This window comes from Apteryx mantelli, chromosome 1 (genome assembly GCF_036417845.1).
Source record: "Apteryx mantelli isolate bAptMan1 chromosome 1, bAptMan1.hap1, whole genome shotgun sequence".
NCBI lineage: Eukaryota > Metazoa > Chordata > Aves > Apterygiformes > Apterygidae > Apteryx > Apteryx mantelli.
This window is the reverse complement of record NC_089978.1, coordinates 5,550,062-5,573,477: the sequence shown is the minus strand read 5'-3', so window position 1 is coordinate 5,573,477 and position 23,416 is coordinate 5,550,062. Positions and strand designations below refer to the sequence as shown.

The window sequence follows — 23,416 nt, the reverse complement described above, 5'->3', positions numbered from 1 at the left end:
GAGTGACTCATTGTATTTGCTGATTTTTTCATAATGGACAATGAATCCTCTTTTCGAAGTGTTGGGTAAAAGTCTGGTATGGACTTGTGCACCAGCAAAGCTGTCACTTGCAAATACTTCATCTCTTGTAAAAGTCTAGGTTATAGTTACTGTGCTGCCCATGTCTCCATCTGCACCTTTATCTCATGGCAAATCACCTGCCCTGCCAAGCACCACCTTGTTTGACGTTGGTATCTGTGTAAACCATTCCCTCAAGTCTGCATATATTTTGACTGTGCAGTCTCAACCTTGATATAAAGCCTTTATGATGTTAATTATTTTTGCTGGCTTGCCGTAACAGTTCAAATTGCTCTCAAGTGAGTCATGATGAAGTCTTTTAAATACCCACTTGAAATCCATAAAATTTATTATGAGTATTTTTGCTATTTGATGGTTTCTTTGATGATTAGTGTTAGGGTGAAAATCTGCTCAATGCATAATCTTCTAGGTCAAAATGCAGCCTTCCTCTCTTCCAGATCTTTGTCTCAAACACTTTCCTCCTAGAGCAGTGTACTTTTTCTTTCCTGGAGAGCACCGTGGTATCTCTTCAATTGTTGAGGATTTTATTAGTACCTTGGTCCCAATGCCTTGACTCAGATGGCTTTTCCTCATCCCCAAACTTTGTTTTGTGATTCTAAGAAGGGAGTAATGTGATTTGTGATTTTCACTTGAGCTCCTTCACATTTTTAGAGCTTTGTTACAGTTTTTAAATACCATTATATCTATTCCTTGGCATTAACATTTGCCTCTTCAAAGGGTTTGAGGTCCTATTAATCCAGTCTTTATATTTCCTGCCTGGCATGTGTTGTTGCTGGAATTTTTTTAATGTTCCGGAAATTCAATTTCATCATTTCTCTTATCTTTAAGAATAACTCAGAGTATGGGCTTGCAAATGGTTTGAATTTCTTTGGCATGTTGTTTGCTGGAATGGCTACCCTATCCTGTGTCTGTCACTGATGTTTTTATGAAGATAGGTTCATGACCTGTTTGCTTAGTCCTGGCCCTAGAAAATCAGTGTCTCTTGCCGTAAAACCTCCACCGACATGTCCCAGTAATGGGAACACACTGCATTCGGGTGCCTTGCAGTGCAGTTTGAAGGGAAGACTGGCCCTGTGTTTGCAGACCCGTATAATATTGAGTGGTTCAGTTTGCAGATAAAATGGCTTAAAGAATTAGTACTTCCATGAGTGCAGGAACGCCCACAGTTATATTAGATAAGTTAAACTATTTGCTTTAATAAGGATTATAAATGATGAAGTGAGGCATAAATCAGTTTTTCCTATGGGTGCATTATTGCATGAGTGATCTCTGTGAACTCCTCGGTTTTCTCTGAAGCATTTGGAGACAGAAAGCTGGACTAGACTGGCTTCTGCTCTGATCCTGTACTGGTAATTCCTACATTCTTGTGGTTGTAGCCAAAATCTGTTATATCATGGCTTATTATTCCCAGCATCTGCGGAGAGAAATAGCTCCAGTATGCTGCATTTTTGTTACCAAACCATATTTCATCCTATGGGCGAAGGACTCAGTGATATGGATAAAAGAGACACCAAGTACCGGATCTAACTCAGATCCTTTCCTGCTACTAAATACCCAGGACACCAAGTTAGGATCTTGGTCATCTAGGTAACTTGGGGTAAAAAAATCCCATTCCTGTAAATATGAAAAAGTTATCAAATATGGAGTCTTAGTGTTGCGCTAGCTGGTTTTTTTTGTTTGTTTGTTTCCTGAGCAATGTGAAACAGAGGATGCAGCTATCTGAAGGAACACGTCAAGGTACACAATATTATACATACTGTGCCTGTGATGCCAAAGCAGTGAACTTGTATACTTTCCTCATTGTTAGTGGTTATCTCCATGTAACTATTACTGCAATGATCCCTTCCATAGCAGGTGCTGCCCTGCAGCGTGTCGAGTGAGCACAGCCCTTGCAGCGAACAGAGCCAAGAAGAGAGTGCATCACAAATCCCGCTTCAGAGCTGGTACAAATTTGGTGTGTTCACTTTCATCCATCTTCAGTGTCAATTTTGATTCATGCGTTTTCATTCTGAATTGGATTCAATTTACTGAAAATCAGAGTTTCACTCAGAATTGCACTTTCATATTTCAAAAGCCAACAGTAGGCTGATTAAGATGATCCATTTTGGTCAAAGCAGAGTGATCCACTCCAAAAGAAAAAGATCCACTCTAATGAGAATGAAATGAAACACTTTGACCTGCTCAACTTTTCTTAAAATTCACTTTTATCCTATAAAGGTTTCTTGCAGTTTAGGGCTACAAATGATCCCTTGGAAAGCTTCTGTTTTGATTAAATGGCATTTTCCAGCTGGAAGGTGTCAAAACATTTTCAGCTGGCTCTAGGCCAAACACGAGGCATCTGAGATGCACCAGAGAAGTAGATTAATTTTTGGACGGCGTGCTGTTACCTTCTGTGGTGTGTGCAAGGACAGGCACAGTCACAGGGATGACAATATAATCAATATAATGATGCATGCTGTGTAACACGGAGCATGGCATATACCGGGGGGGTCTTCAGCCTTGTGCTAATAGCCCTGTGTCTTAGGCATCACACGTACCCGTAGGCCAGTCGTTTGGCCTCTCCGTGCCCACCTAGATGGCAGTAATTCCTCCCTCTCCATCTGGTGAAGTCCATCGGGAAGGGCTGCATCTTCACAGTGACTCCAATTGTCCTGATCCTGGCGAAGTTCGGTCCATGTTGTAGAGCAGGAGGCAGATCAGATCTTTATTTCACTGGCCCACCTGCCCATTAGGGTCTTTATACTGTCTGTTGTGGGTTATGAGGGTGGACTGCTGCTCCACAGGCTTTGCCACCCAGTGTGAGCGGTGTTTGAACGAGGAAGAGGAGGGAGGGATCTGTTTAATAAGCAGAGCCCATGGGATTGTTCATGTGGGAGTCAGAGCGAGCACCAGAGGAGAGAGGATTTACTTCGGTACTCAGATGTCAGAGGATGTTTTGTTTCCGAGTCACAGGATGAGGAATGCTGAAGTCCAAAAATGTTTCTCTCAAGGAGATTCTGACAAGTGGTTTAGATCCTAAATCTGTCCCGCTCAAGTCTCCTGAGGACAGATCTCCGTATTACACTGCGTCTCCCCACTAACCCCTGTTCCACTGCTGCTGCAAGTTTAAAAAAAAATAGCTCATGCTTTAATGCACAAGGTTCAAATAGCAACATTCATTCTGGTTATTTGCCCTGCTGGTTAGAAATATTGCTCCTCTGCAGAAATACTCAGCTGAGGCCCAGGACACATTCAAATCTTTCCCCTCTGTACAGATGAGCATCCCTTTCTCATGTGTGCTCTTCTTGCCGTGTACATGATGGACAGGATTTACCACTCTGGTGAGATATGTCCAGTGTGGATGTCCCCATGCGAGCTCTTCTCCCTGGGCTCCCTGTAGTCAGTGGGGAGAAACAAGCACTTCCAGGCAGAAATCTGAGACCAGACACCAGGGTGAGATGGATGGCACCTCTCCTGCCCTGGAGGGACTCCCAGCACACAGCAGTGTCGCTGCTCCTGGATGGCTCTCAAATCCTTGAGCCAGCCTGGTTCTTGAATGCTGTTCTGGTGTCCTCTGCCCACAGCACCATGGCATAAGAGATAAGCGGGAGGAACTGGGGGATGAGAGCATGATAGCCATAGACCTTTTAAACCAACCACACCATTATCCTCCAGCTCCTTGGCAGCCTCTGCTGAGCATCTTTAAGACAAACTGATGAGGTTTCTTGCCCATCTGAGAATCAAAGAAGCCATATTATAGCAGGGGAAAGGCCCGTTCTTTCCAGGGCTGCAGCAAGACCTGTTGATGCTATCATCAGGGTGAAAACGTTCAGGCAAAGAAACAAGAAAGGGTAACATGGAACTGAACTGATGGCGACCAAAGTTGAGGTGGGATGTTAAACCTCGCAGGATTTGGGATGGACTGTGCATGGGGCAAACGGTCCCAGCTTGGCATACCTGGGGTATACTTTGGCCCTGGGGTCAAAGAGAAGCATCACCTTTAACTATCCTCACGGCTTCTTTGGGGGGCTCTCGGGGTGTCCCAGAGGAGGATCCCAGCCCAGCCCCAGCAGATGTGATGCTGCAGTCACAGCTGGAGCCGTGACAAAGGCTGTGCCCCCGGGCTGGGGGGCACGGCTGGTGCTCACCCTAACCCGTCCCGTAAAGGTTTGCGGGAGAGGCTGCCGGCCCCGCATTTCTGAGCACCGATATCATGCTAACGTGTTGCTGTCTTGCTTTCAACCCACGCCAGTTCTTGCCTTTGGCACAGGCTGCGCTCCCCAATCCCTGCCAAACCAGTACAGATGTTTTGACACCCACCGGAGCCCAGATAATTACAAACAGAGCTGAGAAACTGGTTGCGGCTGTTTTCTTTTCATTGGCTGAACTTTCAGCCGTTCTCAAGCAAGGCAACTCCCACTTTCTGTCACTGCTTTCAAAGACATTCTTGTGGGCTGGGTTGCTAATATTCATTTTATTACGGAAACGGCTAGAAGCCCCAACCAAAATGAAGCTCCCACTGTGCTAGGTGATGTAACGGTGACCACAGAGAGAAACAAGTGCAGAGACAATGAGTGAAGGGATGGAGAACTTGCCTTGCAAGAGGAAAGTAACACTGCTTTGGCCCTTAGCCTAGCAGAAACAAAAGCTGCAAGGGGCTGTGTTGTTCACAAATCCACGGTGGGGACAACACCTGGGAGGGAGAGGAGTTATCTCACTAAGGAGCAGTATTGTCCCAAGACCCACCAGCTGTAAGGCAGCTGGGAAGGCATTTTCCTAGCAAGTTGGAGATGGTTTCTAACTCTCGGAAGAATGAGGTTGTAGGCCAGCTTTCCAGTCATGGGATTGCAAGCATTACCACATCTTAAAATGATCTTTGAAAGAATTTTGAATGGGATGGAGCCATGTGATTGTCTGTTGTGCATTGGGCAGAGGATGATGCAGTTCCTTCCCATCCTGAGTCCTCATGGAAGACTGTTCCCATCCCAGAGAGCTTGCAAGCTAAGTAGATAAGACGAAGGAAGGAGCAGTGTCTCCTGTTTTAACTGATGAATGCCAGAAGCAGACATGCTCTTTCTGGTCTGTATTTGTACAGCCCCAAAATAAGGGAGTCCGGCCCATGACCAGGAGCTGTATTCCCCCAGGTCATTTACAAATAGCCAGTTTTGAGTTTAACAGATAAAAATTGATTTATCATGAATGAAGTCAGTTGTCAAATGCATCTCCCCTGGGGCCATCTAGAAAGTGTCTGGGAGGAGGAGGACCAAGAAAGCCTCCTTAGGCTTCCTGAGCAGAGGCACGACCTCATGTGTGTTCACCCCCTTTTTTGTCAGGATGCTTTGAGGTCCTGAGGGACCTCCTGGTTGCACAGGTCCTTTTTTCCGTGTAGTCATGGCTGAGAAGTGGTTGGGTGGAAGATGACTGGCACAAGCTCACCCCTAGTGGTGGGGCTGGGGTTTGGACAACAGCTTGAGCTGCATTCATTACTCTCCTCTCAGGCCCTGATGTGAAATTCCTCATTTGCCATTCTCAGGCGTGAAGGAGATTTTCATCCAACATTATTCCTGTTTGTTTCTCGTTGCTGTGGAGACCAATTTAAATGAAACTCCAGTATTTTGAAAGAGAATATGATTCTAAGTCATTTATGATGCAAGGTCCCATGCTAATAGCATTAGCATATTATTTGATTATGATGACGTGTGGAGAATAAATTCCAAGTCATTTTTGCCATTGTTGCATCTTAAAAAAAGAGGAAGGGAAAAGCCTCCAGGTCTTAGCCAATACTGAAGACCTTCCCTGTAAAAGTGAACTCATGATTTCTAGTGCAAGAACCTCTGTGTGCATAAAGCTTTGGGGGTCACAGGCATTTTTAACCTCATGGCAGTGAAAGTAGCTTCCTGAGAGTCTAACTAGAGCTATGTTTAAAAGACAGCTCACAGGGCAGCTGCTACAGCAATATTAATACTGGGGGACGTTCTCAGCAAGGAAAGAGGGTATGCGCAGGAATGGAGACTGAAGAAAGCGATCTGAAATGGGATGGAGGGAGGTTTGGGGTTGCCGTGATCAGAAAAATGATCAGTGTACAGGGACAGCTGGTTTGTCATTGGCTTGCTGCTGGACTAATCGCTTTTGGGCTGTGTTTAGGCTTCCTGGTGTAAGTGGCCAGTGGAGGTGGTGTGACTGTTGGGCTACTCAGTTAAGAAAGAGCAGGGTTATTCAGACCACCTGCATCAAGATCTGCTGGGTGGCAGCCTCTGTAGGCAGCACAGAGAAGTAGCTGCAATACTTAAGTGGGGCACCTGAAATAGAGGGGCTGAATGTAGCCCTTCATGACTTTACTTCTCTGTTTCTTCCTTATCCTTTGCAATTTCTCGAGGGAAGGGACCTTGTCTTTCTCTGCTTCCACTAAGCGTTGTTAATAGACTGCATAATAGGCTGGAATCTTGCTCTTAATGATGGGTAGAGAGCCAGGATGGCTGTTTGAGCGGTCTTCATTTTTGCAGGAGTGCTGATATTGCAACAGTGCCTGCAGAGCCCGGCTAGAGAGCGGTTGTGCAAGGTGCTCTCTGTCAGGCAGACAATACGAAGGGCAAATTTCAAATTGCTCTAAGAGAGCTTTCTTCTTGCTTTTTACCTTCAATATCATAGAAATAGTTTTGCCTTCAGTACTTCTTTAGAGGATTTGGCATGTGGACTAGGTACTTCCTTAGCCCCTAACTGAAAAAAAAAATTACATGTGAAACTCTCACAGAGATGCTTTCTCTGACAGTTAAAGCTGTATAGACGAGAAAGAAACAAGACCTAAATCACTGGGGACCGGGACTGTCTCTTTTACTGGGTACCAGCTGGGGCCCCTGCAGAATGGCTTGGTTTTCAGGGAATGGGCACTTCCCCCTTACAGCCTCTGAAGATGGACACGTCTAAAATTGACATATCTGAGCTATCACATCCCTTTTGGGACTCTTGATGGAAGAGTCCTAAACCCCCTCAGCAGCAAACAAATTCTCTCCATGGCGAATTTGGTTTCACTTGTCGGGTTTCTCTGGATGTTATGATGCTTCCAGGCCTCAAGTCTTCCATGGAGACTTCAAGGGAAAACAACTGGATAAATGACATACGAAATCCTAGGAGGAAAAGACAAGCAGAAAAGAATCTTTTTGAGTCTCCAGCCATATAGGACACACGTTGGCTGCAGCGTGCTGCTCCCTGCCCATCCAGATCATGGGATAATTTGGGCGGGAGGGGACATCAGGAGGTCTCTAGTCCAATCTGTTGCTCTAACCAGGGTCACCCATGAGATCAGACCTGGCCAGCTTCCTCCAAACTTGCTGGCCTTGCAGTCCAAAAGGTCCTTTCTCTCTCCTTTGCTGTTGTCCATTCCCAAGTGCCCTTGTCATACTAACCCTTGCTCTGACTGACCCCTGGGCCACTTTACTGGCAGGCAGCAAACTCCCTGGAGAAGCCTCTTGGCTAAAATATCTCCCAAAGAGCAAAAAATAATGTTAAGCACAGTTAGAGGAGAGAAAAACAGGTCCAGACTGCTGGACTCCGGTCCCATGCATGGGTGGGATTGCCCAAAAGGGAAGAGAAGAGAGATCTGAAAAGGGAGACAAGGATCATCTCCATTTCCCCATCACTCGTTCGCCGAGTGATCTTGAACCAGTCCCTCCACAGTACGGCTGTTTTATTGATTCCCCTACAAACCGGGAGCTATAATATTTCCCCCCCAAGGTAAGGAGAGATCGAAATAAATTACTTCTGTAAAGAGCCCAGAATGGCAGTTCTTCTGTAATACAAAGTGCAAATATTTGGGCCTCTTGTGTTCTCCCTTGAATAGAAATGGTACTAAATCATGCATAAGTAAAGCAGGTTCACACTTCCTCATAGAGAAAGTTTTCCTCTGCTCTCCTGGAGCATTAAAGAACTATGCTGCAGTCTCCATAAAACTGGCTATAAAATTTAAAGCGGTCCATTAGGTAGCCGGAGGAAGTCCTGGCTGGGATTAGGCTGTGATTCACCCTTTTTCCCTGCTGAGCAGCCTGCCGGCAAGTGAAAAGTGCGCTGATATTTGTTTAAGCAAGGCGAGTCGCCCACATTGTGCTTGCTGTGTGTTCCTCTCATTGCCGCAAAATCCTCTTATCTCATTCCTGAGCTCCCCGCGACCATGTCCAAAGCCAAGGAGCCGAGACCCTCCACCTGGGCCACCAGAGCGATACATTGCACACCCTTTGACGTGCTCCTGAGAGCAGCTGTGCAGGTCTGGACGATGCTGCCTCGGCTCCTTACCTGCCTTGCACAGCCCATGGGCCCCAGCGCAAGGTCCCTGTTGCATGTCAAGGGGCTTTGTCCTCATGAGATATCTCCACAATCCCTTAATTCCTCTCCCAGCTAGTGGCTTGCTCGCCACCGTAGGCTTTCCTGGGAATCAGAGGGAAGATGGAAGGTCAACTTGGAACCAAGTCAAGTTTCCTAGACCTTCCTTCAAATCATCCATCTCTTTCTTGTTTGCATCACGGAGAGTTGCATGCAGGCCACCAGCTATATGTAGGACAAATTTAGACACTTTCAACAAAAAGGCCAAACCATGGTGATAAAGACAACCTGGTCCCTATCATACAAGGTGAGGTGACATCTGTCATTAAGGGATTTAACTGCGCAACTGCCCAGCCTGGCATGGATGCAGGGTTATACAACGTTTCCTGGTTTCAGTGCAAAGACAGTGCGTTAATTCTCTTGCACAGCCCACCTGGGCTTTCACCGTGCCGAATGGAGGCGACGTCGTGCCGTTGCTCTTGCGGTGGCACTCTGCCGTGACCGCTTTGGCCTGATGTCTGAGGGGCCAAGTTCCACTTGAAAAAGCCAAAACTTACAATAACCAATCCTGTCTCTCAAAACAGGATGCCTGAACTTTATCTTGCACAGTAAGAAGAAGCCAGTTTAGGGCCATAGTAAGGCTATATCTGGAGGGAAAAAATGTTTTCTCATATAGATGTGTTGTCTCTTTCAATGGCTTTTCCTAATGATTTGATTCAGCCGTACTTGCAGCAGTGGGTTACACATGCTGCTTGCACCTCCACCCAAACCCTGCTAGGGATGGCCCTGGCACCAGCGGGAATTGCACGTGCCACCTGCAGACGGAAAGTAGCTAATTTGGTAGATCTGCACTGCCTCGTCCGTGTCTGCAACCTGGTACCTACCCTAGAAAAGGTTATGGTGCCCTCCTTGAGACCACTTTCTATTTTATATAGTTACAGCTGAGCACTGTTATCTCTGCTTTCTACCTCTATTCCAGATTAAACAGCTCTGGCCTTTTTTTTTTCTTTTTATCCTGCCTCATCAAATTGCTACTGTAATCTTAGAAATGATGATTCATGAAACAGAGGGTCGGAGACGATGTTGTTTCTGCAGAGTAAATGAAGCCTGTCCCATCCCACGCTGCCTGCCCTGCAATTTTTCTTTATTCCCAGCTTTAGTTCGTTGCTGCCCGTGAGGGCTCTGAGATAAGTGCATACCCAGGCGCGATACTGCAAGATTGCTCCTAAACCAGGATCACGTTTCTCTCCTTTTATCTTCAGCACTGAAGCAATTATTGAAAAAATAAATACATGCACACGGCTACGTGGACCAGGCAGCCCAATCCGAAGGGAAAAGGCTCTCTAGGCCAAATGTGAGTCTTCCAAATATTGACATGAAAAGTTGAGCTCCGCAGACTGAGGGGCAGATTTTCTTTTTAAAGGGTAACCACCGCACACAGGGCATGCTGATAAACCGGTTGCTGCCACACTCTCCTCACTAACACGTATCTGGGCCACTGCCACCAAAGGGTATTTCCCAGTGCAGGGACGTGATTTTGGAGCAAAGTCCAGGCTCGCAGGACAAAACCGGCGGGTGAATTTTTGAGCATCGCATCCCCCTGGAGCGGTGTTTGTAGCAATGAGGGTAGGTGTTGCATGCCCCATGCGGCAATATGGGGTGTGGAGACACATCCAAGGGTGCAAATCCCGCCAGGGTAGCAGTGGTGGATGGAGTCAGGCACAAGGAGCTGAACATGGCACAGTCACGCCCATCACGCTTTTTGGTTGGCATCCTGGAGATTCATGACATTATGGGAGAGCAGAATTAGCCTTGACTCAGCTTTTAATGCAGTCCCAGGACTGAATCAGGCTGGTGCCCATTTCTCCTGCTGGAGGACAGAGCCCACGTGCCATGAACGTCCCATGTCATGGCAAACAAGAAACTCTCAGCGTATCTGACCCCCTTCCCTTCCTGCATTTCCAAGGCGCTCTGTGCTTTTTACACTAGAAAAGCAGCCGTGTTTGCATTTGCCTGCCTTCATGTTTGTGTGTGTGTGTACATGTGGTGGGGAAATCTCCTGTGAACTACAAGGCCGCTCTGAGAGGAGCAGAGCTCTGCCTTTTATGTCGCAGTCTCTCTCTCCCTTTTCCCCCCTTTGTCCTTCAAAGAATTGATTTCTGTTAAAATAACTGAGATATATAATGCTTTGAGGTCGGGATGATCTGACTTGGCTCTTTTCCCTCATCTCTCTCTTTCTCTCTTTTGCTCTCCAGTGCTGTGATTTTTTTTTCCTGATTCCCATGCTCCTCTGAGGCTAGCAATGCTGGAGAAAGTGCCCATGTTTCTGTATTTTTTTTAATTGTTCTTACAAACACAGGCAGAGCGCTGACACTAATGGGCATAGAGGATGTTATTTATTTCCTCTGATCCTTGTCTCACTCTCTGCCTCTCCCATCAACTGGTTTCTCTCTAACGCACAAACTGAACAACACAAGCGGAAACAACGTGGAGCAGCACCATCTGTTTATTAAGCAACGAGCTTGTGAGAAGGAAAAAAGGTGGTGACGTGCCATGCGGAGAGGGATGCCGACATGCAGCCCAAAGAGATGGAGACTACCTGCTCGGCTTGCCGGCTGGGGTCCTGCGGGATGGCCTCTGCTCCAACCCCAGACAAGGCTCTCGCATCCCAGGGTCCCCTCTTAACACTGCTATGGGCTTCTCGTAGGAAGGTACTCAGACCTCGAAGGGCTTGCAGCATCCCACTTCAGCTACCTCATGTTCAAGGAGCTCACCCAAGCCTGGAGGTGGACCTTCTGTGGCTGAGGGAGAGACTCAGGGACCTTTATAGGGTAATTCTCCTCATCCTGTGTTAGATGCTTAAGATAACTGAGGTGTTTCACCTTTTCTTCCCATTTTCTGTAGAGTGAGTAGCTCAGGCTAAATGTCATTTAGATGGTTGAAACTGGGTAAGAGAAACCATGCCCTTAGCCTCTCTGTGCATCTGTGCCCCTGTCTGTAAATTGGGGATGCTCTTCCTCTCCCCAGCCAGTCTGTCCAGCACCTAGCATCCGGCCTCGTACAGCTTTTAGAAAGCACATGGAAATAAGCAACAGAAATAGGCTAGAAAAGAAAGTCTTCAAAGCCCAGTATCTCTTTTTCCCTGCCCTTCAGCTCCTCTTCAATGGACAGAAGTGGAAAGGATACATGTTGTTTCCAGGGCTTGATAGCATAGAGCAAAAAGTTTATCCAAATTTCGTTGCCTGAGAACTTGGTCCACCTAGTCCCCACTGATGGAAGCAGGTGAGGTGCTCCAGGGCAGAACCTGGGGAACATGGCCCAAAAACAGGAGCAGGCAAGACTTGGAAGCTCGAGCCAAGGAGGAGGAGCTGGACATCCCACAAAGACCATCCTAGGTGCTCGAGATGCCAAAGTGCACAGATTTCCTGAAATAACAACTCCCTTAGGCACTCAGTTAGGAGGCATTGCCCATGCCCAGCAGTCCTACCTGATCTGAGGGTCCCTCAGAGCATCCGTTTCCCACCTACAGCCATGCTGGATACAGGTCCTCTCCTCCATTTTGGAAGTGCAGGTGCTGAGCTCTGCCCTGTGAGTTCACTTCCACGGTCTGACACCCAAAATTCGGGCACTGCAATGCTGGATATCACGATATCCAAGTGCTTTCATGCAGCTTACCCTCCCCTTCCCTGCATAATCACCTGCACACATCACAAAGAGTCGAAAACATTTCTCTTCCATCAAACTCACTGGCTGACAAAAGAGCTTAAATCTCACAAGATTCATTTTCTCTCTCTCTCAGCGTGATTTATCTGTCACGGGTTGTATTTCAGCATAGATTATGTGCGAGTTTTGAAATTCTAGTAGGGGCCGGAGCTGGTCTCCACGCTGGAAACCAGGGACTGAGCAAACCAGGGAGGAGCAGATAATGCACGTCCCAATGCCGACAGCAGCGGTCACCGTGCCTTTGAGGAGCCCCCGTGCTCCACTTGGGACCATGACTTCCTCGGGTTTCTCTGGAGCGGCACGTGGCCACTCAATGGTCAAGTTTCAGCCTAGCCATTGGGTTGGGTTTTAAATTACAGCAATGCAATAGGTTTCTCAGTCTTAGTGCTTCCCAGAAGTGCAGAGATGGGTGAAGGATTTTCACATTAAGTAAAACTCTGAAGGGCACCAAATGCAAGCGGAGATCGTGCGGGGTGAAAACAGAGAAGGCCACAAGGAAAACCTGTCAGCAAGAAACAGGAGAGGGAAAAGTATCTGGTTCAAGCTAGCTTTCCCACTAACCTATCGGATTAAACATTTATAAGGTGACTTGCCAAGTGTCCTCAAATTGACAAGGAGCATTTCACAGAATCACAGAATGGTTGAGGTTGGAAGGGACCTCTGGAGATCATCTAGTCCAACCCCCCTGCTCAAGCAGGGTATTTATCCCTCTTTTGCGCAACAGATTGTCCATTTGCCACCCAAATGGGAAGGAATGGGGAAGGCTTGTTAAATAAACGTTCCTCCTATGCCACACTCATCCTCACAGTATCCTAGGGACTTCTGGCAATGCATCACACATGCTAATATACCAGACATGTTGTTTGTTCTGCTGGTTGTTTGTTCTGTCCATGCCAGGAGAAGCATGTGAAGTGCCTTGTTTTGGTAGGGTTTTTTGTCTTTTTTTTTTTTTTTTTTTTAAGAATAGATGTTGCTGTGTATTTCCACTAGAGTCAGCAGAAATGTGCCGCTGGCAGTGGGTGCAGACATGCAGGCAGGATCCCTCACTGCTCCGGGAAGTCACTCCAGCGTCGCATATGGCCCCATGAGCCTGTGACACATCTCTGCCAGAGAGGAACTCTGCCCTCCTGGTGTCCGAGGAGCAGGGTTGTCCTCCGCGGTCTCCATCCCAGAGATTTAGGTGGCCTTTTCACTCATTCGTGATGCCCATAGCATATGAGACAAGTCTTACGTTTGAGATCAAAGTGCCACTTGAGAAACCAAATCTGCTTTCACGTTGTATCCCTTGAGCAGTGCAAAGCAGCCAGGGTACCCTAAGGTATGCAGGACAGGATTTAGGGATCCAAACTGCCTATCATCTTTTGCTAATAAATGAAGGCGCAGCTCCAAAAAATAGGAAAGAGGGTTGCACATGAGCCCTCCTCTCCCCTGTTGCCTCTTAGTGGACTATTTCTAGCAGATTTCTACTGTTCCCTCATGAAAAAATCATTTGCTGTAAGTTTTAACTGGCACAAAGTCAGCAGAGAGGTCTCAGGCTTTGCCATTTCCCATCACAGGCAGGTATCATATGGTTGAAGCACAAACACAAGCTGAAACGATGAATCACTAATGACCGGTGGGATCGATTAGTGCGGTGTGCTCTTCTAGAGCACAGACCCTTATTTCTTCCAGAACAGAGATCATCCAAAAATGCATTTATTAGCCTTATTTGCCAGAGCTTTATCTTGCAGCATCAATCCCCGCACGGGCCAGCGCTGTGTACAAATCATGGGCAATTGTGCGCTGCTCAAGGCAGGCTGAAAACCACATCTGGCCCCTTTGCTGCAACTGTCCACAGAAGCCGGGGGATTTATCTGTGATGAAGAATCGCAGCCTTTCCAGGTGCACTTTTTCAAGTCCATGAGTGTAAGGAATTTTAGATGCAGCCTCTGACTTAAGGCAGGCAAAGCTGTCGTCATGTTAGCTGCTATGGTTAAAAAGGCTTTTCTGAGCAACAGTTTCCAAAAGAGACTGAGTAATTATTTTACTCAGATAAGCACAGGAACATTGTGTAAAAATATGTGTACATAGCAATAGTCAAGCACTCTAAGCAAGGGAATTTGAGAGCTGTCAGCAGTGAGGGAAATGCCACTTTTGGGGATCGAAAACATTCATAAAAAATTCCTGGCTCCCAGCCTAGTCAATACCGTTGCTGGCCATGCTTCTAGTTGCATATTTTTGTTTCAGGGACGGATTCCCAACTAGGTTTTTCCTTGCTGCAACATATGGCCAAACAGGCACATCTTAACCTGGGTTACAGAGGGCCAAGCCTTCAGCTGACAAAAGCCAGCACTGCAACATGGTGTTTTGCAGGGCTGTACCAAATCACCAGCTGAGCATCTGGCTCCGTTTCTTGCAGGGATCAGTGCAACATCTGTAGCATGAACCCAAGGAGACATTTGCATGCAATCCGTGCTGCTGACATGAAGTTTAAGTTGTAGGCGTCCAGCACTGCCTTTTCCAGACCGTGAGAGCTGAATTCCCAGAACTCAGAGGAGGACCGTCCAGGAAATGTGGGGTTAAGATGACACTTCCCATATGGCCCAGCCACATAACCTTAACTCTGCCCCCCTGGGAATGGCAATAGGAATTGGAACAGGATCTGATCCCTCCTTGGCTTTATTATTTGATGCATTCCCTCAACATAAACTCAAGATCTCAACCTAAAGCCAAGGCATTTGGAGGCTACATCTACGCTGTTAAATAAATGAGGGCCACAGGCTTATCCTAGGCCCGAAGGCCAAGAGACACAAACTGGCATATGTCCACACTGCTCAGCCTGCCTCCCTCCCTGCCACCCCGTCCACCAAGAGCAGATTGGCTACATGTTCAGTGAGATTTAATTACGACTTTTTTGTGCATTTTACCATTCAAAGGGTCTGTGAAAACATGTGGGCAGTGCCCCATCCCACCGGAGAAATGGGTTTATAGCACGAAAGCAAAAGGTATCTATTGACAGCCCTCACATCTGACTTTTGAGGTGTTTGAGGGCACCAAGCCTGCTGAGATAGTGACGGATGACTGTGTAGGGCAAAAGAGGCATTTTGCCTCCTAACATCTGCGACTGCCAACTGTGCAAGGACCACCAGTGGGGGACACATGCCCAAGCCCCCATCTCTCCAAGACAGAGGACCACAGGGGAAGGTGAAGTGTTGCTCTTCTGGGTGTTGGCTGCTCTTGGCCAGACTGTCCTTGTGGTCCACGATCCACATGGAAACGATGCCCAGAGTGGCTAGGAGTGGGGGTGCGCTGGGTTCATGCCCAGCACCATGCTGTGCAAGTTGTGCAGCACCACAAGATTGTTATCTAACTGACCCACATGGGCAGAGGAAAGGAGCCTGTATCCCCATCACTTCAGAGCAGGGAGCTGCAGCACGGGAACTGAAATGACCTCTTTCAAGGTCTTGTGAGGCCTCTTTCCCAGGGCTCGTAATTCTCCCTGTAGGGGCTCACCCAAATGATAACCTCTCTCCATTTCAGGCCCATATGAAAGCATAAATGTCTTGGCCTTTTCCTTAAGCACTTAGTACTCATCAAAGATAATTTTTCTGCCTTGATTTTCTTTACTGCGGTCCTGTCTTCTTTTCCGCTCCACCAGAAGGACCCATTGTCAATGTCTGACCCAGGCGCACAAGGCGGCCTTTTTTCTCTAGTGCAAAAAAAAACAAAAAACAAAATAAAATAAAGAACAGTCTTGGCAGTTCTCTTCTGCAGCAGTAGGATCTATCTTTCCAGCCCTTGCAATACCCTCGCAGGCCAATGAAACCATCTATCTCTCACCTGCTATTATGGAGTTCATCTCACAAACCTAATGGCGTAAGTGAGTTCTGAATTCACTCCCATTAATGCTCTCAGCGTCCGGGTCGCTGTGGGAAGTGGAGTGGGAATTCATTTTGAAAATCGATGCCGCCATCAATAGAGAGGCTTCCCCTGGGGAAGCAGCATGCTTTTACTGGAGTTTGCCCGTTGCTCCCCTTCATCCCCTGTCTTGTTTTATGCTTTCGGAGTAACAGGGATAACTACAGAGTAATTAATCCTGCTTTCAATGACTGCTGCTTTTGTGCTGTGCTCCCAACTTCCCCAAATCAAACTGATTTTTAAAAAGGGGTATGTCTTCTGGCAGTGCAGGATTTGGTGGGTAGCATGGACTCTGCAAATATTGCATTCTTAATTTGCAGTGCAGCAGGCAAACCACTGCCAGGCCAGGGTTACAGCAAGAAACATCTCCTCCACGGAAGCGTCTGGATGGCATGGGGTGGCACAGCAGAGGATGGAGATGGGTTGTAAAATGGCTGCCCAAGTAGCTAGGCTGGTGCAAAGGGTAATTTCCTAAAGCAAATAGGAGCTCACAGAGTCCAATGCTGCAGGGAACTCAAGAGCAGTGAGAGAGAGAGGGGGCAAGAAGCATCTGTGAGGTGGCCGGCATCAGGCCAAGCCCTGGCTCTCCTCTTCGGCCATGTCAGCACTAGTACATCAGTCATGCAGGTCCCGCCATCATCCCAACTCTGTAATTGTGAACTCCCTGGCATATTTTGGCCTGTGCTGCCCAACACCCTCCCAAGCAATGCCCAGGGGACTGTAGCACTGGTCAGGGGCAATTCCCTGTGGGCATCTTCCCACTGTTTTCATGGGAAGAGAGTTTAGGCCGGTGGACATGAGCCAGGCCAGGCCACATGGTCTCCAGACCGGAGATCAGGCCTGTTATATTTAGCAGCATAAACACACTCTGATGGCTGCATTGGGGCTGTCAAAGTAATAGTGCAACTTAAAGCAGCTGTCTGGGGAGGCAGGAGCCACATTCCTGTTCCCTCTGTGGTGGGACCACTCATGCAGCCACGCACGGACCTACAAACTGGCTGCACCAGGAAAAGAGCATGCTTGATAGAGCTGGGGAGCATGTGGACAGGTTTTGGAAGCACAAAGCTTGCAGGGATAGTGGTGGAGGAGAGCTCAGGACAAAAGGAGCCCAACATGGTGCAATCTCATCCGGACCACTTCCCCAGGTGTTGCCTGTGGGCAACAGTTCCCAAAACCAAGCCCAGGCATTGATATGGAGGATGCTGTAGTGGGAGTAGACCAGAACCACCGAACAGTGTGGACAACCAGCTCACACCCCAGTGTCTTCTGCTTAACAGCAGAGACGTCCACAGAGGCGACGTTCGCGCTGGTTAGCTAAATGCTTCCAGGACAGCGACATGGCATTGATCTGCCATCATTCGGTACTATTAAATTTTTGACCTCCCCTCCTTGGAAGGGTCTTGGCCAGGACCAATTTCATGGGAACTTCCCAGTCAGGATTTGGGAGGTGGCAGGACTGGGTACCTGGTAGGCACTTTGGACATGGCCAAGCTGTTTTGGATAGCAATGTGGACGTGGTCTCTGCCACGCTGGTTGGCTCAAGGCCAGCTATATTTATACTGCTGAAGCTCACCGGGCTCCCTTTTCAGTGAGGATCAGTCTGCACTAGTATAGGATAAATATTTAATAACAATGAGGGTCAAGGAACTGTTTTGTCCAAGGACACTGAGACAGCCATTTACTCCCATGAAAAGCACCAAGGGATCTTTAATGACCATGCAAAGAAGACGGGAGTTGGAGTTTTAAACTCTCATCCCACACCATTAATGTCAATGTTAAATATTGATCCTTCCTGTGTTCAGCGCAAACCAAACAATAGAGTCAAGCCACACGCTTTGGTTTTTATTAATGTACTTTCTCTGTCTCAGTAGAAGTTTGCAGTATCTCAGGGAAAAAATGTAATGGTAGGGAAAGAACGGCAGACAGATCGATTTTATATCTTGACACAATTTCGAAGCCGGTGAAAAATCGCCCCATGCGGAGCAGCTCTTTGTCTAAGGCACAGCGGCCATTTCACGGAGACGGAGAGCTAGAGCCTGTTCGTGATTACATTTCTGCATTCAGGGAGGGGGTCAGGCCCAAAATTTCTCATAGGATTTGAGTATTGAGGGAAGGAGTTGATAGAGAGATTGAAAAGTCTGTAAAATATGAAAAATCTTGCGCATTGGCCACTTTCTGAAACCAAATTTGAGGAGGCACCTGATATCACGTTAGGGGAAACATGTCAGAAATTCTTAGGTCGGTGATTGCCAAAAACTGGGTGGATTTACCCAGGGAAAGAGTGCTCCATGCACCGTTTCGCTGCATATCTGTCACCGCTGGGGATGGCGTCCCGGCTCACGGGAACCTTCGACTCGAGCAAGTGCTGCTATCCTTATCTTCCCACCAGCCTTATCTCTCAGGAAGGGTTAAACAAATGCAGTGTTTAGAAGGCACTTACCAACGGTCCTGGAGGCGGATAATGGGTTGTGGAGCGATCAAAATCTTATTTGAAAGCTGGGACAAATTCTGCTCTCGTTTCCGTGCTCTTTGCCAGCATAATTGAGTTCAGACTCTCCCTCTGCAAGGCTGATCTTAATGCAAAGCCTCGTCCCGCGGCGTGCTCCTGTGAACCAGGCTGTATTTAATTTGCTTCCCACCACCCTCCTGGCTGGTTGGATCACTCTTAATTCAGATGGCGTGCCCCCAGAAAAACATATAGCAAGGCATCAGGCGGAGGTAGGTACACCGCCTTTTTTGCGGTCCTCCAGATCACTCCAGGAAAAGGACTGAATTGTGTTGTGAGTTTTTGTGAGTTTTTTTTTTTTCATTAACTTATTTTCCATCAGCAGCAAATCAGTTAAAATCACAGCTATGAAAAAGAGTGACTTCAGTGCCACATGATGAGTGTTTTCTCCACATTGGGAGTGCATGCATGGCAGACAGACCGCTGCAGCTTCTGGAGCCCGAGATGGATCAGCTTTTCCAATATATTCTGCAGTTTGATTTTTTTTTTAATGGGGTTTACAGCTTGGCTGTAAAAATTCATTCCTCGTTCAAATTCTTGGAGTACATTTATCAGAGAGCTGGAGTAGCAGGGTGATTATTCGTGACCTCTAGGATACTCTGAGTAGAAATGGACTTAATATTTTAAAGTGTATTGCTCCTTGAACAAGGGCTGTGGGCAGGAGATGGGACTGGAAGTTAAACCTTGCGTCTGCCTCCCATTTTGCTACCAGAAAACAGCAGAAAGTCTTTTGAAGTCACAAAACTGGTCGAGAACTGAAGAACCTGGGAATATTTTTTGGTCTCTGCTGCCCATTGTGCCCATCCACATTCCTGCCCCGTGCCTCAGTTTATCCACCGTAAAATGGTTGCAGTGATGACCTTAGACAGAGATATGGAGAGGACAACCTAAATCATGTCAGTAGAGGCTGAGCTGAGCATGATGCGGAAGCTGAGAGGATTGCAGTCACCTAATATAGTCACCTAATAACCTAAATATGATGAAATGCCTCAGTATTTCCCCAGCTGGCACCTGTGGCTGCATTTGCTGAAGACAGGGGGGGTCTGGTTCTCTTTGACTGCAATGTTCAGAGCCATAAGCAAACCCCACAGATCTCCATAAATGCCTGAGCACATATGTAATCTAACGTTTCTGAGGAAAATGAAGGAAAATCCTAGGAATGTGAGCTACGTGGGTCACTGAGTCCGGTGCCTCACAGGCAAAGGTGTTAGACCTCCCACTGAGAAGGTCCCCAGAACATCTGCTTCGCTCTCCATCACGGTACAGCACGTGTCCTGGGGCAGACCAAGGACCTGCAGTGGGACACCAACAGCCACACGTACAGTCTTGATGTGCCTCATTCAAGCTTGGGAAGGGCATCGCCCTGAAGGCTTTAAATCTTGTAATTATTTAAGTGGGGACACCACAGATTTGCCCATTTACCGGTGGGGTTTGGTCTCATTCTGGAAGTGAGAAGAAACTTGAGAGCCTCAGACCACGGTGTCCTGGGCAGTTTCACTGTTTCTGTGCTCTGTTAGTCATTCGCAGCCGATATCATAGGCTAGCAAATGTGAGGAATTTGGCTAGTAGCCAGCAAGTTGTGCTAGCCTGTCGGGACAGGCTGGTCCAGTGGCTAGGAAGCCTGTCTGTGGTGTCAAGCAGCTTGAATTGCCATCCCAGTTCTGTCCTTAACCCCCCAGGGTACCTAGGGCCACACAAGCACTGGCAGAATGGCAGGCCAGACGTGGCTGAAGCTGCTAAGCTGGATGTGACCTGGTGTACATAAATGACCTGGTGTGTTTTTCCCCACACAGATACCCTGAGGAGCATCGCCTCCATGAACCATGCTCCACGTTCCTCCCCGGCCGAGCTGAGCGGCTCCAACCACCACCTGCTCCGAGACCGCAAGTCCTCAGCGCCGTCCCACTCCAGCCAGCCTACCTTGTTCACCTTCGACTCACCGGCCAACCACATCCAGACCACCCTGTCTGCCAGTGCCCCTCAGGACTACCTTTTCCTGCACCAGTGCATGAGTAGAAAATCAGAAAATGCAAGGTACTGTCAGCTTTCTGGGAGCAAATCTCGGAGGACAGCCAAGGGAGGGCTGGGGGAAGCTGGGGACAAACAACATAACCTGACTCCATCCTTGGAGGTGTTCAAGACCCAACCGCATAAAGCCATGAGCAACCTGGTGTGTGCTCATTGCTGACCCTGCTTGGAGCAGGAGGCTAGACAAGAGACCTCCCAAGGTCCCACCCAGCCCAAATTACCTTATAATCCTGCTCTGCTGACACAAATGGCACTTGGGCCAAGGCATAGTGTCTGCTTCGGAGCAGGCAGAGGAGGGCAATGGCAGCTTCAAGCTCCCCGTTTCCCAGCCCCTGGAGATTTTGGCAACACGCTTTGGCTCACCGTGTAATTTAGAGCAGCCTTGGCAGGGTGGCCTCCACCCCACCATTGCTGAGGATCTCGTCTGCGGTGTGGGCCCACAGTTCATGGACAGTTTGCAGAGCCTCTCTCTGCCCCCATGCATCTGGAGAAGACCTCATGCCCTGGGGAAGGGCTGCCAGACTCTTGCTGTCTGGAGGAGAGAGGGAGGTGGGGAGGCGTGATAAGAGGCCTCTGCTACGTGAAATGTTGCCGGGAGGTGAAGGACAAAGTGTTCTCCATGTTCGCAGGGCAAGAAGTGATGGGACACAGATTCCCATTTGGAAGGGGGTTGAAGAAGAGTGTCTGGGGCCCTTGAGGTGCCTTCAATAAGTGCCAGGCAGGGATTGCTCAGAGAGATGAGCCTGCAGGAGAAGGACTAAGTGACATCTAAAGGGCCCTTCCTTTTCTTCATGATTCTGTGTCCATAACCCACTGTCTGCCCAAGAGCTGCAGAGGAGAAACAGCTTGGAGCTGGCAACGCTAGCCAGGAATTTCTCCCCTCGGGGGAATCCTCTCCTCGCTGGCTTTCCACTCCTTCTTCAGCAAAGAGGGCCCTAATTCCTACCATTAATCCTCTCGTAAGGAAACCTAACAGCGAGGACAGGCAGGTGGGTTTGCCACTACCTTTCTGCCATTTCAGACAGCATTCATGCAAACCCACCGAAGTCCAGTGCTCATGCAGCTTCACAGCAGCCCGTGGTATTTATGAGTGAACAGCAACTCTCCGCCTCCAGACCGAGCCAGTTGCCTTAAATAGTGAGGAGTTTTGGCTTGAGGAGTTTTGGCTTGCGGGAGCATGAGGAGGGAATCAAGGGAGAAGCAGTCCGAGCCCAGCTGGCTTGGTGGGATATCAGAGACCGGGCTGGAGCCTCTGCTGAATTTTCCTGCTGCAGCTGCCTTTTACTACCAAAAAAAAGGGGGGAGAGGGGAGAAAATTAACTTCAGATGGAGTTAATGGAACAGTGTTTAAAAAAGCTTTGTGATGCTCCAGCTGTTAGACACCTCTCGTAAGCGAACAGCTGCCCGAACCCACCCTGGCCGCAGCTAAGACCCACAGAAAGATGGAGCAAAGGCCGGGGCTTGGCACGCACCAGACTCACCCCTCACCAGCTCCCCGGGCTTTGGGCAGAGACAAACTGGCCAACGACAGCATCCACAACTGAGCTAGAAATAATTGCAGTGATCAATGGTTAGTGTGCGGAGCCAGGCTGCACGGTTGCTGCGAATCGCTCCCCTTGCTACTCTGGAGGTCTTACTTTACTCATCCATAAAATGAGGATGATAGTAGCTAATTGGCAGGCGATGCTGAATAATTAACCCTTGAGATACTTTGGGTCCTGCCAGAGTCCAGATATCTCACGGGCAGATTGAACGTCAAAGGCCGGGAGGATTCATTTGTCCTATCGCGGCATCAGGGTTCTTTTTCCCCCAAATAAGCCCTATTTCTGAGCGCCATCTCGTGATGGCTCCAGGAAACAGTGTCGCTGTCCCTGCGCAGCATCAGCCCTGCCGGCGCCGTGCAAACCAGCATCTCCCAGCTCTTCCCAGCCAAGGAAAAGTGACACCCCCCCAATAAGCATTTCATTTCTTCCCACCATCTGTGATTGATACAGGGCAAGATTCAGCTCCAGATAAAGACACCTACATTTAGGAGTCTATGTAGAGGTATTTAAATGGACCTAAGCTCCCTTTATGGTTGTCGGCACGCGATCCTGAAAGGCCTGGCTCACGCGTAGTTGTACCTCAGTGCAACCAAATGAATCCAGCCCAAAGCTGCCGGCTCATCCTGAACTGGCCCTCTTGGTGCATATGCATTAGATCTTCATTGCAGGGTAACAGCTTTGGGCGCCTGTTTCAGAGAGCTCCCTGAGCAAGCAGCCTGGCTGTATTTTATTCAGCAGCACTGCTAGAAATGGCCCCATGACTTCCAGACCTCAGTCCCAACCTGCTCTGAAGATGGAGCCATCACTTCCTCCCACACTTGTCTCCAATGCTGCTCACTTTCCTATCTCAGCACTTCACAAGCAGCTACTACATATCCTTACATCTTGCAGGATGTGGAGCTGCTTTATGGAGGGGGAACTGAGGCAGTAGGAGCTAAAAGTCAAAAGTCCAAATTTCGTGTGGCCAATTGGAGATTCCTCTGACTAGAAAAATTTCCTCTGCTGGGGTTATGGACCCAGAAAGCTCATAGAACTTGTGATCTTCTGCAAAAAAAGTGGAGTTTAAGTGCTTTAAGAGGAATGCAATAGCAGCAGGAGGGATAAAACAGGCAGCAGCAGCAGATGAAATGCATGCTTTGCCAGAGGGCTTTGGAGGGGATCTACTGACAGCAGAGAAGCAATGGCTAATGAGCAGTCATTAGAGGACCTAGGTCTCCAGAGTGCCTGGCCTAATGCGGCCTTGGTCTTTGCTGGTGTCTCTTGGCATGACCACCATACAAATCAAAGAATCATTAACAAAGCAAGGACCTAATGACCACACTGCCCCCTCACCCCAAGGAACTTGAAA

The 23,416-nt window shown here is 48.2% G+C and overlaps 1 protein-coding gene across 1 annotated transcript in view; it reads left to right on the top strand.

Moving 5' to 3' along the window:
- Window positions 1–23,416, top strand: part of GAB2 (GRB2 associated binding protein 2) — a 124,756-nt gene that overhangs the window by 89,006 nt on the left and 12,334 nt on the right. The window contains exon 3 of the mRNA XM_067313518.1: window positions 20,290–20,530. Within this exon, the coding sequence (XP_067169619.1) occupies window positions 20,290–20,530 (241 nt within the window). The remainder of the gene's footprint in view (window positions 1–20,289; window positions 20,531–23,416) is intronic.